This window comes from Vigna unguiculata, unplaced genomic scaffold (genome assembly GCF_004118075.2).
Source record: "Vigna unguiculata cultivar IT97K-499-35 unplaced genomic scaffold, ASM411807v1 contig_284, whole genome shotgun sequence".
Classification (NCBI taxonomy): Eukaryota; Viridiplantae; Streptophyta; class Magnoliopsida; order Fabales; family Fabaceae; genus Vigna; species Vigna unguiculata.
Window position 1 is genome coordinate 14,919 of NW_021010989.1, and position 14,013 is coordinate 28,931.

At 48.4% G+C, this 14,013-nt stretch overlaps 1 protein-coding gene across 1 annotated transcript; it reads left to right on the forward strand.

Moving 5' to 3' along the window:
* Positions 1–4,559: 4,559 nt before the first annotated feature.
* LOC114171511 lies at positions 4,560–5,696 on the forward strand. Its single transcript, XM_028056480.1, has one exon. It carries the CDS (start codon positions 4,560–4,562, stop codon positions 5,694–5,696), a length of 1,137 nt encoding a protein of 378 aa, XP_027912281.1.
* The last annotated feature ends 8,317 nt before the right edge of the window (positions 5,697–14,013 follow it).

The window sequence follows — 14,013 nt, forward strand, 5'->3', positions numbered from 1 at the left end:
CCCCCTCTGGCTCATGAAGCATCCAGCGAGGCCGACGGCTGGGAGGCTGATGTCCCAGTACGGTTACACGGCACCAGCCTCACCCGCCAACCGCTTACCTCAACAGAGCCCCCTCTGGCTCATGAAGCATCCCGCGAGGCCGACGGCCGCCCACATCATCTTCCGCTATGAAAGATCCCCTCAACCACACGTCGCACCAAGCACCCTCAGAAGAGCACGGCTCTGAGAAGAACCGTGGACCGCACACTCGCAGAAAGCAATCTTACAAACTACGCGGCCATCTGCAACCACCACAGTGGCCGCCTACCCCGCATTACAAAGCGTACTTATACAAGACAACCCGGATGTGTGGCGCAACCCTCCCAGCCGACGACGCGAAACCATCCACCCACAAAGATCCGCATGACCGAGTACCGAGTACCGCCTCCCCCTGAAGGACCCCCTGGTAATTTCCCTCTAAGCACTGGATCCATGAATAGCCAAAAAGGGGAACGTTGGGCCAGAAAGCCCATCATAGGTAGGACCCACAGGTAAAAAACTATAAATAGCACGATGTCCCAGTCCAGGTACACGGCACCAGCCTCACCCACCAGCCGCTTACCTCAATAGAGCCCCCTCTGGCTCATGAAGCATCCAGCGAGGCCGACGGCTGGGAGGCTGATGTCCCAGTACGGTTACAGGGCACCAGCCTCACCCGCCAGCCGCTTACCTCAACAGAGCCCCCTCTGGCTCATGAAGCATCCCGCGAGGCCGACGGCCGCCCACATCATCTTCCGCTATGGAAGATCCCCTCAACCACACGTCGCACGAAGCACCCTCAGAAGAGCACGGCTCTCAGAAGAACCGTGGACCGCACACTCGCAAAAAGCAATCTTACAAACTACGCGGCCATCTGCAACCACCACAGTGGCCGCCTACCCCGCATTACAAAGCGTACTTATACAAGACAACCCGGATGTGTGGCGCAACCCTCCCAGCCGACGACGCGAAACCATCCACCCACAAAGATCCGCATGACCGAGTACCGAGTACCGCCTCCCCCTGAAGGACCCCCTGGTAATTTCCCTTCTAAGCACTGGATCCATGAATAGCCAAAAAGGGGAACGTTGGGCCAGAAAGCCCATCATAGGTAGGACCCACAGGTAAAAAACTATAAATAGCACACTGTTCCATGCATTGATTACGCATTAAATTATTCTGATACTCTGACATCACCTATGCTGACTTAGGCATCGGAGTGTCTTTTGCAGGTCCCCTGCTCCGCCGCCAGAATTCCTTTGAAGCAACAGAAGAACAGTCGAGATCAGCCTCCCGAAGCCCTTGAAGTGACTTGTGAATTACAACCTTTGGTCCTGTAAGAACATCTGGCGCCCACCGTGGGGCCGAAGAGTACTTCACAAGTCTAAAACAACCGCCCAAGGGAGCAAGATGGTTTCCACGAGAAGCAGAACGGCAGACGTCCCCCCCGTGGTTCCGACTGTTGAAGTTGGAGACCCTGGACCAGCATCGGAGATTTCCCGCATTCTGGAAGCCCAAGCCAGGATGCAGCAAGAATTCGCAGAATACAAGAAAAGGAACGCGGATGAGATGGAAGCGTTGAGAGAAGAAAATTCCCGTCTTAGGCAAAAAATAGAAGCAGACCAAGGGGCCGGGGAGCCCGGCCAACCTCGGTCAAGGGCGGAGTTTCCACCAAACTCAAGGGTAGCCCCCCTCCCCAATCAAGAGTTGACCTCCCCCCAACTGAAGATGAAAGCGAGTACAGACCCACCAGACCAACGACAGGCGGTAACTATAGCTCATTCGCCTCAAAGAGAAATCGCCGCCACCCCTTCATGGACGGGATCACGGAGACCCCCTTACCAAATAAGTGGAAGGCACCCACTGTGACATATGACGGCACAACGGACCCAGACGAGTTTATATCCATCTACACCAATCAGGTAGGCTTATATTCTACGGACGACGTCGTCCTGTGTAAGTCATTTTCGGTGGCACTCAGGGGATCAGCCTTGGAGTGGTTCATGAGTCTTCCTCCCTACACCATTGATTCCTTCACCACACTTACCACCACCTTCACCACTCAATTTGACACAAGCCGCTGCCACGACCTCACTACAATCGCCCTCCTCAATCTCAGGCAGGAAGAAGGGGAACCTCTCCGAGTTTTTATCGACAGATTCGGCGCCATCGCCATGAAAATCAAAGACTTAACCCCCAATCTCATATTGATGTACATGATGACCTCTCTCCGACCAGGACCCTTTGCTGATGAGTTAGCAATGCGCCCCCCCTTGAGCATGCAGGAACTTAGGAAAAGAGCCACCATGTTTATCAGAGTGGAAGACATGAGGCGATACCAAAGCAACGCTCAGACTCCCCTAGCCCGAACAGACATCAGAAGGCCTAACAAAGAGCCCCCCCCGCGCGAACAGAACCGTCCTACGGAGCGGAGACCTGCGAAGTTCTCCAACTATGCCCCCTTGAATGCGCCCCGATCTCGCATACTGGACGAAGTCCTGCAGGCCGAACTCATCCCCCCACCCAGAAAGTACCAAAATCCACCTAACGCGGACCTAAGTAAATACTGCCATTACCATCGTAACAACGGCCACACAACTGATGAATGTGACACCTTAAGGGACAAGATAGAAGAACTTGTGCGGGCTGGGCACCTCAAGCATTATATAAGAGAGACGGGGGAAGGCGCACCCAGACCCCGGTGTGAGAGGAACGACAACAGACGAGTCGAGCGGCGACTAGATCGGCGGATTGAACGCAGGGAACCAAGAAGAGAACCTGCAAGAACCCAAAACACAGAGCAAAGAACGCCAACACAGCAGCAACCCAGACGAACCGACGATAGGCCACCCCTACGAGGGACGATCAACACCATATCTGGAGGATTCGCCGGAGGAGGAAGGTCGTCCTCTTCCAGAAAGAAGCACCTAAGGGCTGTCCAATCAGTACATGCTGTATCTAGCAGGACGATGAGAAGAATGCCGCCCATCACGTTTTCAGACGCAGATTTTCAAGGCACCGATCCCAATCAAGACGACCCTATGGTCATAACCATAGAAGTAGAAAGCTTTGCAGTCAAGAAAGTACTCATCGATCAAGGAAGTTCCGTAGATATCTTATATTGGAAAACTTTCAACAAGCTGCAGATACCCCCAGCCGACCTCACCCCCCATGATGAACCCATATACGGATTCTTAGGCGAAAGGGTCCCAACCAAGGGATACATCGACCTCCACACCACCTTTGGAGAAGGTAGACAAACGAAGACCATACCCATCCGCTACCTGGTCGTAGAGGCCCATACATCCTACAACGTACTTTTGGGAAGACCATCCATCAATGCCTTGGGAGCCATCGTGTCCACCCCACACCTCGCCATGAAATTCCCATCCCCGCAGGGTGAGATAATCACGATACACGGTGACCAGCGCGCCACAAGGGAATGTTATATGGCAAGCCTAAAGCTCCCCCACCCACCCTTGGCAACCCACAACATCGAGCAGTCCAAGGCAGGAGCAACCTTAGCAGGAGACGACCTAGATCCTAGATTGACCTCTGAGGCCAGAGTCGAGCCTGTTGGGGACATACGACAACTCCCCCTAGAGCAGCAGAACCGATTCCTCCAAATAGGCACCACCATCCCTAAAGATGAAGTATACCACATTGAGCACATCCTCAAAAAGAACGTCGACCTCTTCGCTTGGTCCGCGGCAGATCTCCCCGGCGTGCACCCCAAGGTGGCCTCCCATAGGTTGTCGGTCTTCCCTAATGCCAAACCTGTCTCCCAGAAAAAGAGGAAACTTGGCGAAAGCAGGAGGCAAGCAGCGATCGAAGAAGCTAATAAACTCAAGCAGGCTGGGTTCGTCGGTAAAGCACAGTACACAACCTGGCTAGCAAATGTGGTGCTCGTAAAGAAACCTAACGGTAAGTGGCGCATGTGCGTCGACTACACGGATCTCAACAAAGCATGCCCACGAGACGCCTACCCAATCCCCAGCATTGACAAACTAGTCGATGGGGCTGCCGGACACGCGGTACTTAGTTTCCTTGACGCCTATTCTGGCTACAATCAGATACCCATGGCCGAGGAGGACAAGCTTAAAACTGCTTTCATCACAGAAGAGGCCAATCTTTTCTATAAGGTCATGCCCTTTGGCCTTAAGAACGCCGGGGCGACATACCAACGCCTGATGGATAGAGTCTTTCGGCCACTCCTCGGAAGAACGGTGGAGGTCTACGTTGACGATATCATCATAAAATCCCCCAACCCCAAGCAGCACTCAACAGATTTGGCCGAAGTCTTTAAAGCCTTACGCACGTATAACATCCGACTCAACCCCGAGAAATGTACCTTCGGGGTCGATGGTGGCAAATTCCTCGGGTTTATGCTCACACAGCGAGGGATCGAGGCAAACCCTGAAAAATGTCAAGCAATAATCGACATGCGAAGTCCCACAAATGTCAAGGAAGTGTAACGCCTAGTGGGCAGATTAACCGCCATCTCACGATTTCTCCCCAAGTTGGCCGATCAAACCAAACCAATGATCAAGCTGCTAAAGAAGTCCGCCAGGTTCGTTTGGGATGAGACCTGCGAGCATAACTTCACCACTTTGAAGCAGCTGCTCACCACACCCCCAATTCTTACCAAACCAGATCTCAACCTTCCCCTCATCATGTACATAGCGGCATCTGCGAGCGCACTCAGCTCCGCCCTTGTCCAAGAAAAAGACAACACCCAGCAACCCATATATTTCACCAGCCGAATCCTCCAGGACACGGAAACGCGATACCAGATGATCGAAAAGGTAGCCCTTGCGTTGGTAACTGCAGCACGACGATTACGACCATACTTCCAATCCCACACAATAATCGTCAGAACTGACCACCCTGTGCAGAAAATCCTTCAGAAACCGGATCTGGCAGGACGACTATCGTCGTGGGCTATCGAGTTATCAGAATTCAACATCCAATATGAACCACATGGACCCATAAAAGCACAATGCTTAGCAGACTTCACCAATGACCTCCAGAACCAACCACCCACCCAAGACCTTTGGTGGACCATGCACGTAGATGGCTCTTCAAATCCCCAAGGTGCCGGCGCAGGAATAGTACTGGAAGGCCCCAGCGACATCCTCGTTGAACAATCCCTGTGCTTCAATTTCAAAACCTCAAACAATCAAGCGGAGTACGAAGCTATAATAGCCGGCCTCAATCTAGCGCGCGATGTCGGCGCCAGGAAGCTAATCTGCAAAACAGACTCCAAGCTCACAGTGGGGCACCTCAACGACGACTATCAAGTCAAGGACGCCATGCTCTTGCAATACTACCACACGGTAACCGCCCTAATCGAACACTTCGAGGCCTTCAGAATCGAACATGTCCCTAGATGTAACAATACCAGAGCCGATATCCTCTCCAAGCTCGCTAGCACTAAGAAGAAGGGACGATACAAGTCACTGTTGCAGCACACCCTGAGCACCCCCTCCATCGAACAGAATAATCAATGCCTCAACATTACCACAGCTAGCACCTGGATGGAACCTTTTGTCAAGTACCTAGAAGAAGGAACAACCCCAGCAAACGAAGACAAAGGATGGGCTCAGAAAGCGGCGCGCTATACTTTAGTCGAGGGTGAACTATTCAGAAGAGGCTTCAGCAGATCCTTGCTCAAATGAATCACACGACAACAGGCCGAGTATGTCATGCAAGAAATACACCAAGGAGTTTGTGGCTATCACTCAGGCCCCAAAACCATGGCAGCCAAGATATTACGAGCTGGCTACTACTGGCCAACAATGGAGGGAGATTGCACCGCATACACTAAGAAATGTGTCCAATGTCAAAAGCACAGTCCCGTAACGCGCATACCCCAGGAAGAGCTCCACCAGGTGTCCTCACCGTGGCCATTCTCCAAGTGGGGTATGGACATAGTCGGACCCTTCGCACCAGGCAAAGGCCAAGTGAAATTCCTACTTGTCGCAGTTGATTACTTCTCCAAGTGGATCGAGGCCGAACCCCTCGCCACTATAACCGCCAACCAAGTGCAGCGTTTTGTTTGGAAGAACATCGTCTGCCGCTACGGTATACCTCACACCATCATAACTGATAACGGCCGTCAGTTCATAGACAAAAGCCTCAGCGAGTTCTACCGTAACTTGAAAATCACACACATCACCAGTTCCGTCGAGCACCCCCAAACAAACGGCCAAGCAGAAGCTGCAAACAAGGTCCTCCTCAGCCAACTCAAGAAACGGCTAGACGGAGCAAAGGGGAAGTGGCCGGACGAACTTCTTGAAGTGCTTTGGGCATACAGATGCACACCCCAGTCATCAACCCACGAGGCACCATACACCCTCGTCTACGGGACCGACGCCATGATTCTCGTAGAAATCGGCCAACCTTCTCTCCGTCAGTCATACCACAACCAACAATCCAACGACGATTGTATGAACACCCATCTCGACCTCCTATACGAAACACGGGAAAAAGCACGCATCCAAGACCTTGCAGCAAAGCTTAGAGCCGTACGAAGATACAACTCCAAGCTCAAGCCGCGCTCTCTCCATAAGGGCGACTTAGTCTGGAGGATGGCCAGTAAAGCACGGAAACACGAAGGAAAATTTTCACCAAACTGGGAAGGTCCGTTCCGTGTACTAAAAGATGTCGGCAAAGGAGCATACCGTCTCGAAAAGCTTTCCGGGGAGCCATTGCCCAACACTTGGAATATTTCTCATTTAAAGTTTTACTTTAGTTAGAAATTGCTTGTAAGTGGATGTACTCTTTCCTCCCCTGGCATTTTTCCCTAAGGAGGGTTTTGGCCAAGAAGGTTTTAACGAGGCATCCGCCACCAAATATATTGCAAGGAACACGTTACTCAGAATGCATCCTATCAGCGTTCCCAGCCACTACTCTAAGTGTCGCTGGTCGATACTAACACTAGCGTTCCCAGCCACTACTCTAAGTGCCGCTGGTCGATACTAACACTAGCGTTCCCAACCACTAATCTAAGTGCTGCTGGTCGATCATAACTAATACTCCCAGCCGCTGACCCAAGCGCCGATGGTCAAACCTCATCAAAATTCCTAACAGCTACACTAATGGCTGCTAGTCGAAACCAAAATTGCATTCCAACCGCCACTACAAATGCCGACAAGTTGGGATAAAAATAAACGTCCTTAACCACTAACATCGCCGAATGCCGACACCACAAAAAGCCGGATAAGCGAAACAAAGCACGGTTCCTTAGACGAACCAATTAACATTTAAACATGTCACGTAACCATACTAAATCAACCACACGACGCGCAAACAAATAAATGATTGTGTACACAACACCGTAATATACCACAACAGCACATACGAATAAAAACTTTGAACATTCATTTCCAAAATCAAGTCACCATACAAGCCCACAACGGCGCCCTCGGATTCACATACCAAAAAGGTACCCACCCACAAACATCACAATAAACAGCTTCCCCTCGACTATAGTCACAAAAAATTAAAAAGTTTTCGGCGTCCTCGCCCCCAAAACAAAAAACTACATCACACTGTCTACTCCTCCGCTACGTCATCACCCCAGCCAACAGCCTCGGCCTCAGCCTCTTCCTTCAGCCCGTCCTCGTTGGACACATGGTCGTCACCAACGTTCACTGGAGTCGTCACCAAGGTCCCCTCCTCATCTTGCGCAACCTCCTCCCCCTCAGCTAGGGCCTTCAGCTTGCTTATCTCCGCCACGTCCAACATCTTGTTTTCATAAATGTCCAAGTTCACATTGAAACGGCAGTCGGTGACAGACACCTCCTTATACAAAAATTCAGCCTGCCTCAAGGCCTTTTCAAAACCTTTCACATGTTCTGAATACACGGCCTGCTGTAAACCACTGATCTCGTCAGCCGCCTCCTCAGATTCTACTTTCCTCCTCACCTGCAGCTCATCCACCTCCACTTGCTTCAACTTCAACTTCTTCTCCGCAGCCAACACCCCCGCCTTCAACTTCTTCACCTCAGCCTCTAACTTCTTCTTCTCATCATCCCAGTTCTGCTGGTCGCGCTCTACCTGCACCTTCAGCGCAGCCAGCTCGTCAGCCAATTTCTTCTTGTCCCCAGCAGCGAGCTTTTCCTGCAATATCGCCGACAGCCGCCGCCCCAGCACAAGCCCACGCGACATATACTCATTCCAAGCCCTCATAAGCAAACCTGGGTCAGCGGCTTCCACAATAGCAACCTCCGGATCGGTCAGCTTGATTTCCACCCCCTTCCTCATCTGCACCTTGGCCTTCTCGAACCCCCCCAAATCCGGATTATTGGAACCTCCCGCCGCAACCCCCCCCCCCCCCGTCTTGGCAAGCGCCCTGAGCCTCTTCCTATCCTTTCCGACACCTTTCAGCTTCGACACAGCAGGCCGCTTCGCCGCAGGCCGCACTGTCTCTACCATGGGGCCGGCCAGCAGCGGCACCTTTGAAGAACCCTCCCCTTTTGAAGAAGCCGCCAGCTGATCCCTAATCTTCGCAAACAAATCCTCCGAAGCCCCCACCTTTTTTGCATAATGGGCCATCACACCTGCAAAAAAGAAACATATTCAGATTAGTCCAACACGCGAACCAGTACGGCTACAAGGAAACGTACCGCAAACATCCCGCCCCGGGTCGTCGGTCAAATAACAACACACAATCCACTTCCCAGGGGCCCTAGGCGGCAGCCTCTCCAACACATCTACTACATGCCTACTGGCCGCATCTAACGCCTCCTTCGCCACCAACTCCCACTTAGTAGGCGAATCCATCCAGTAAAGTGGAAATCTCGCCACACCACTTTCGTCCAAATACCACGGCTGCAGACCTGCCTTCATACTCACTCGAAAGAACCCGTCCTTGAAATTTTTAAAAGATTGTGTAAAACCGTCCAGAACGCAGCTCTTAGGCCTCCCCACAAGCGAAACCCAGCTGCACGGCTCCCTCGGTCTGGTCAGATAAAAATATGAAAAGCTATCAGCAGTCGGCTCTAAAGTTAGCGCCTTGCACAACAGCCTAAAAGCTTGCAAACTGCCCCAGCTATTCGGATGGAGCTGGGTAGGCGCCACATTCAGTAGCCGGAGGACGCCTATTGTGAACTCGTCAAACGGGAGACGAACATGCAACTTTACAAACATGCAGGAGTATACATAAAAGAAATCGGTCGCCGATCCCTCCCTCCCATGGCAAACACACTCCACGGCACTAACCCGCTCCACATGCATACTATCCGGATCAAAACCTCGTTCGAAGAGGTATATGCTATTCAGCCAAGACTTAAGAAGACGAGACCATCTATATTTCGACGAGCAGTTCCTCACGCCCTCGGCCACCCAACTGTACCCGCTCCGTTTCGGCCACAAGGACTCCGCATGCTCACTAGGCGGATCTTCACGCACTTCGCGCTCTACCTCCAAATGCAACGACTCCGAAGAACTACTAAGGAACTCCAACCGTAACTCCCCATAACTCGCGTCGGACTCCCCAGAATTAGACCCACGAGAAGAGGACGACATACCTTTACAGAAACGACACGGCCACTTCACGCAAACAACTCCAACCTCAAAGTCGATACCTCTCTTAATGAAATCAAAGCGCAACTTGTGAATGCGAACCACCCACCAACCACCAAACTTAAATACTAATCACGCACCCCTTTACCTCCCACGCAAAACAGTGCAAGCCCAAGCCCAAACCACTTCAAAAAACGCAACCTGACGCCAAACAGTGCAACCCAAACGTCACATCACTTCAATGCACCCTGACACCACCAAACCCACACTCAATCTCACCTTAACCAACCAACAACAAATGTTTTCCACCCTTCCACACAAAATGCCGCCATCCGACTAAGTCTCTACGTCACTTCATTTCCTCAAGACTGGGAGGCTGGTATGACCATAAAGTACACGGCCACAATCCACCAATGAAAATTGCAAAAATGCCGCCATCCGACTAAGTCTCTACGTCACTTCATTTCCTCAAGATTGGGAGGCTGATGTCCCAGTCCAGGTACACGGCACCAGCCTCACCCGCCAGCCGCTTACCTCAACAGAGCCCCCTCTGGCTCATGAAGCATCCAGCGAGGTCGACGGTTGGGAGGCTGATGTCCCAGTACGGTTACACGGCACCAGCCTCACCCGCCAGCCGCTTACCTCAACAGAGCCCCCTCTGGCTCATGAAGCATCCAGCGAGGTCGACGGTTGGGAGGCTGATGTCCCAGTACGGTTACACGGCACCAGCCTCACCCGCCAGCCGCTTACCTCAACAGAGCCCCCTCTGGCTCATGAAGCATCCCGCGAGGCCGACGGCCGCCCACATCATCTTCCGCTATGGAAGATCCCCTCAACCACACATCGCACCAAGCACCCTCAGAAGAGCACGGCTCTCAGAAGAACCGTGGACCGCACACTCGCAGAAAGCAATCTTACAAACTACGCGGCCATCTGCAACCACCACAGTGGCCGCCTACCCCGCATTACAAAGCGTACTTATACAAGACAACCCGGATGTGTGGCGCAACCCTCCCAGCCGACGACGCAAAACCATCCACCCACAAAGATCCGCATGACTGAGTACCGAGTACCGCCTCCCCCTGAAGGACCCCCTGGTAATTTCCCTTCTAAGCACTGGATCCATGAATAGCCAAAAAGGGGAACGTTGGGCCAGAAAGCCCATCATAGGTAGGACCCACAAGTAAAAAACTATAAATAACACACTGTTCCATGCATTGATTACGCATTAAATTATTCTGATACTCTGACATCACCTATGTTGACTTAGGCATCGGAGTGTCTTTTGCAGGTCCCCTGCTCCGCCCCCAGAATTCCTTTGAAGCAATAGAAGAACAGCCGAGATCAGCCTCCCGAAGCCCTTGAAGTGACTTGTGAATTACAACCTTTGGTCCTATAAGAACATTATTTAAAACGAGAAAATGGAAACATAAAAGAAGTTGAAACGGAAATTGTTAGACATCACACTTCCAAGAATGGAAGATAAGCGTAAGAGTTGAAACACACAAAGGGATAAAGGACCTTTGATTAAACTCATGGATTCTTGAATCACGTATGAATTTAGGACAATCACTCTCACTAAGATAGATGAGATGAAACTCGTTTATTTTCTGAATAAAACTCAGCTTGCCTTCTTTTTCTGTTTTCTCCTTCAGCCTACGTTGATCCTTATTGACTTGTCTAGGTGTCATAAATTTCTACTTCTTTTGATGTCCCTCATGCATCAAATAAAGGGAACGTTCATCAAGATGGAGTGTTTTAAAACGAAGCGATGCCCATCCCAAAAGAAGATGACAAGAGTCCATGGGAGCAATATCACATAATACTTCTTTCACACATTGCCATGTACTGAATTTGATCCAGATGCAAGGTTGCTGGTAACTGGAGTTTCTCCACCAATCTTTGGCTCACAACATTGTTTTCGCTTCCGTAATCGAATGCAATGAAACATGGATGGCCTTCGATTAAACACTTTGTATAATAAACTTCCTTTCCTATTCTAAATCTAGATAGCCAGGCTCTTAATACCAAATGATGTGAATCCACAGGGTTCGATTCGTTTGACTGATCTATCATTGTTGGAATGCTAACAAGCAAGAAATTTGAGAAATTATTTAAAACGAGAAAATGGAAACATAAAAGAAGATGGAACAGAAATTGATACACATCACACTTCCAAGAATGGAAGATAAGCCTAAGAGTTGAAACACACAAAGGGATAAAGGACCTTTGATTAAACTCATGAATTCTTGAATCACTTATGAATTTAGGAGAATCACTCTCACTAAGATAGATGAGATGAAACTCGTTTATTTTTGAATAAAACTCAGCTTGCCTTCATTGATGAAAATGGTTGAACTTATATAGAAGCTTTAACCAGAGAATTACAAAAGACACATAAATTTCAATATCATCCCGCTTAAAGCTATTGATTAATGATCCACTCAAGCTAATAACGATCCGCTACTTAATGGTTGATTGTAACAGAATTTAAGGCTACCAAAAGTCATCCACAAACTTTGAGCAAAGGTCCTCTTGATCTTCCAAAGGTTGGTTCGTAAGTTGGCATATGGACCCTTATTTCAACTTGAAGATAAAGCAAAACCAAAGCCCATTAATTGGTTAAGCACAAACACAATTGGGTCATCCAATTTTACAAAGCATTGGGCCCTTATTTAAATAAAAGAAACTGCATCAACACGGCGCATTAGTCATCCTCCATTTGACCTATATGCAATTCACATCATACCCTCCTTCTTCGAGAAGATTTATCCCGAATCTTAAGACACTAGTTTTGATGTAAGTTTATTATGATCTTGTGAAGGACTTTTAGTTTTTCACAAGTTGAAACTAATTATCTTCTTCTAGGATCAAATTCAACTTGATATTTGTTACTTTCCAATGGTTGCAATCCGTCGATAACATTTCTTGGCAACAGTAAACCACCTTGATATGTAACAATAAATAATTCCATGCATTGTCTTTGACGAATTTTCTTCTTATCGACGCACCAAATGCATAATAAAGCACTATGAACAAGCTTGCTTTTTAAACATAGAAGTTGGTGTGTTTCATTCACATGCTTATCCTTTTGTTCTTGTGAAATGACATCACAAACTGTAGAAGAAAAAACAATGACGAAGAAACTTTCTCTAGTTCCATTTCTTTTTTCTTTATTTTCCCTTCCTTCTGCAGTTTATATTACTTCTTTTTCTATTCCTTCTTTTTCTGTTTTCTCCTTCAGCCTACGTTGATCCTTACTGACTTGTCTAAGTGTCATAAATTTCTACTTCTTTTGATGTCCCTCATGCCTCAAATAAAGGGAACGTTCATCAAGATGGAGTGTTTTAAAACGAAGCCATGCCCATCCCAAAAGAAGATGACAAGAGTCCATGGGAGCAATATCACATAATACTTCTTTCACACATTGCCATGTACTGAATTTGATCCAGATGCAAGGTTGCTGGTAACTTGAGTTTCTCCACCAATCTTTGGCTCACAATATTGTTTTCGCTTCCGTAATCGAATGCAACGAAACATGGATGGCCTTCGATTAAACACTTTGTATAATAAACTTCCTTTCCTATTCTAAATCTAGATAGCCAGGCTCTTAATACCAAATGATGTGAATCCACAGGGTTCGATTCGTTTGACTGATCTATCATTGTTGGAATGCTAACAAGCAAAAATTTGAGAAATTATTTAAAACGAGAAAATGGAAACATAAAAGAAGATGGAACGGAAATTGATACACATCACACTTCCAAGAATGGAAGATAAGCCTAAGAGTTGAAACACACAAAGGGATAAAGCACCTTTGATTAAACTCATCAATTCTTGAATCACTTATGAATTTAGGAGAATCACTCTCACTAAGATAGATGAGATGAAACTCGTTTATTTTCTGAATAAAACTCAGCTTGCCTTCATTGATGAAAATGGTTCAACTGATATAGAAGCTTTAACCAGAGAATTACAAAAGACACATAAATTTCAATATCATCCCGCTTAAAGCTATTAATTAATGATCCACTCAAGCTAATAACGATCCGCTACTTAATGGTTGATTGTAACAGAATTTAAGGCTACCAAAAGTCATCCACAAACTTTGAGCAAAGGTCCTCTTGATCTTCCAAAGGTTGGTTCGTAAGTTGGCATATGGACCCTTATTTCAACTTGAAGATAAAGCAAAACCAAAGCCCATTAATTGGTTAAGCACAAACACAATTGGGTCATCCAATTTTACAAAGCATTGGGCCCTTATTTAAATAAAAGAAACTGCATCAACACGGCGCATTAGTCATCCTCCATTTGACCCATATGCAATTCACATCATACCCTCCTTCTTCGAGAAGATTTGTCCCGAATCTTAAGACACTAGTTTTGATGTAAGTTTATTATGATCTTGTGAAGGACTTTTAGTTTTTCACAAGTTGAAACTAATTCTCTTCTTCCAGGATCAAATTC

Bases quoted from the DNA above. Each gene is read 5' to 3' on its own strand.
- LOC114171511 (XM_028056480.1), top strand. From the start codon at position 4,560: ATGATCAAGCTGCTAAAGAAGTCCGCCAGGTTCGTTTGGGATGAGACC.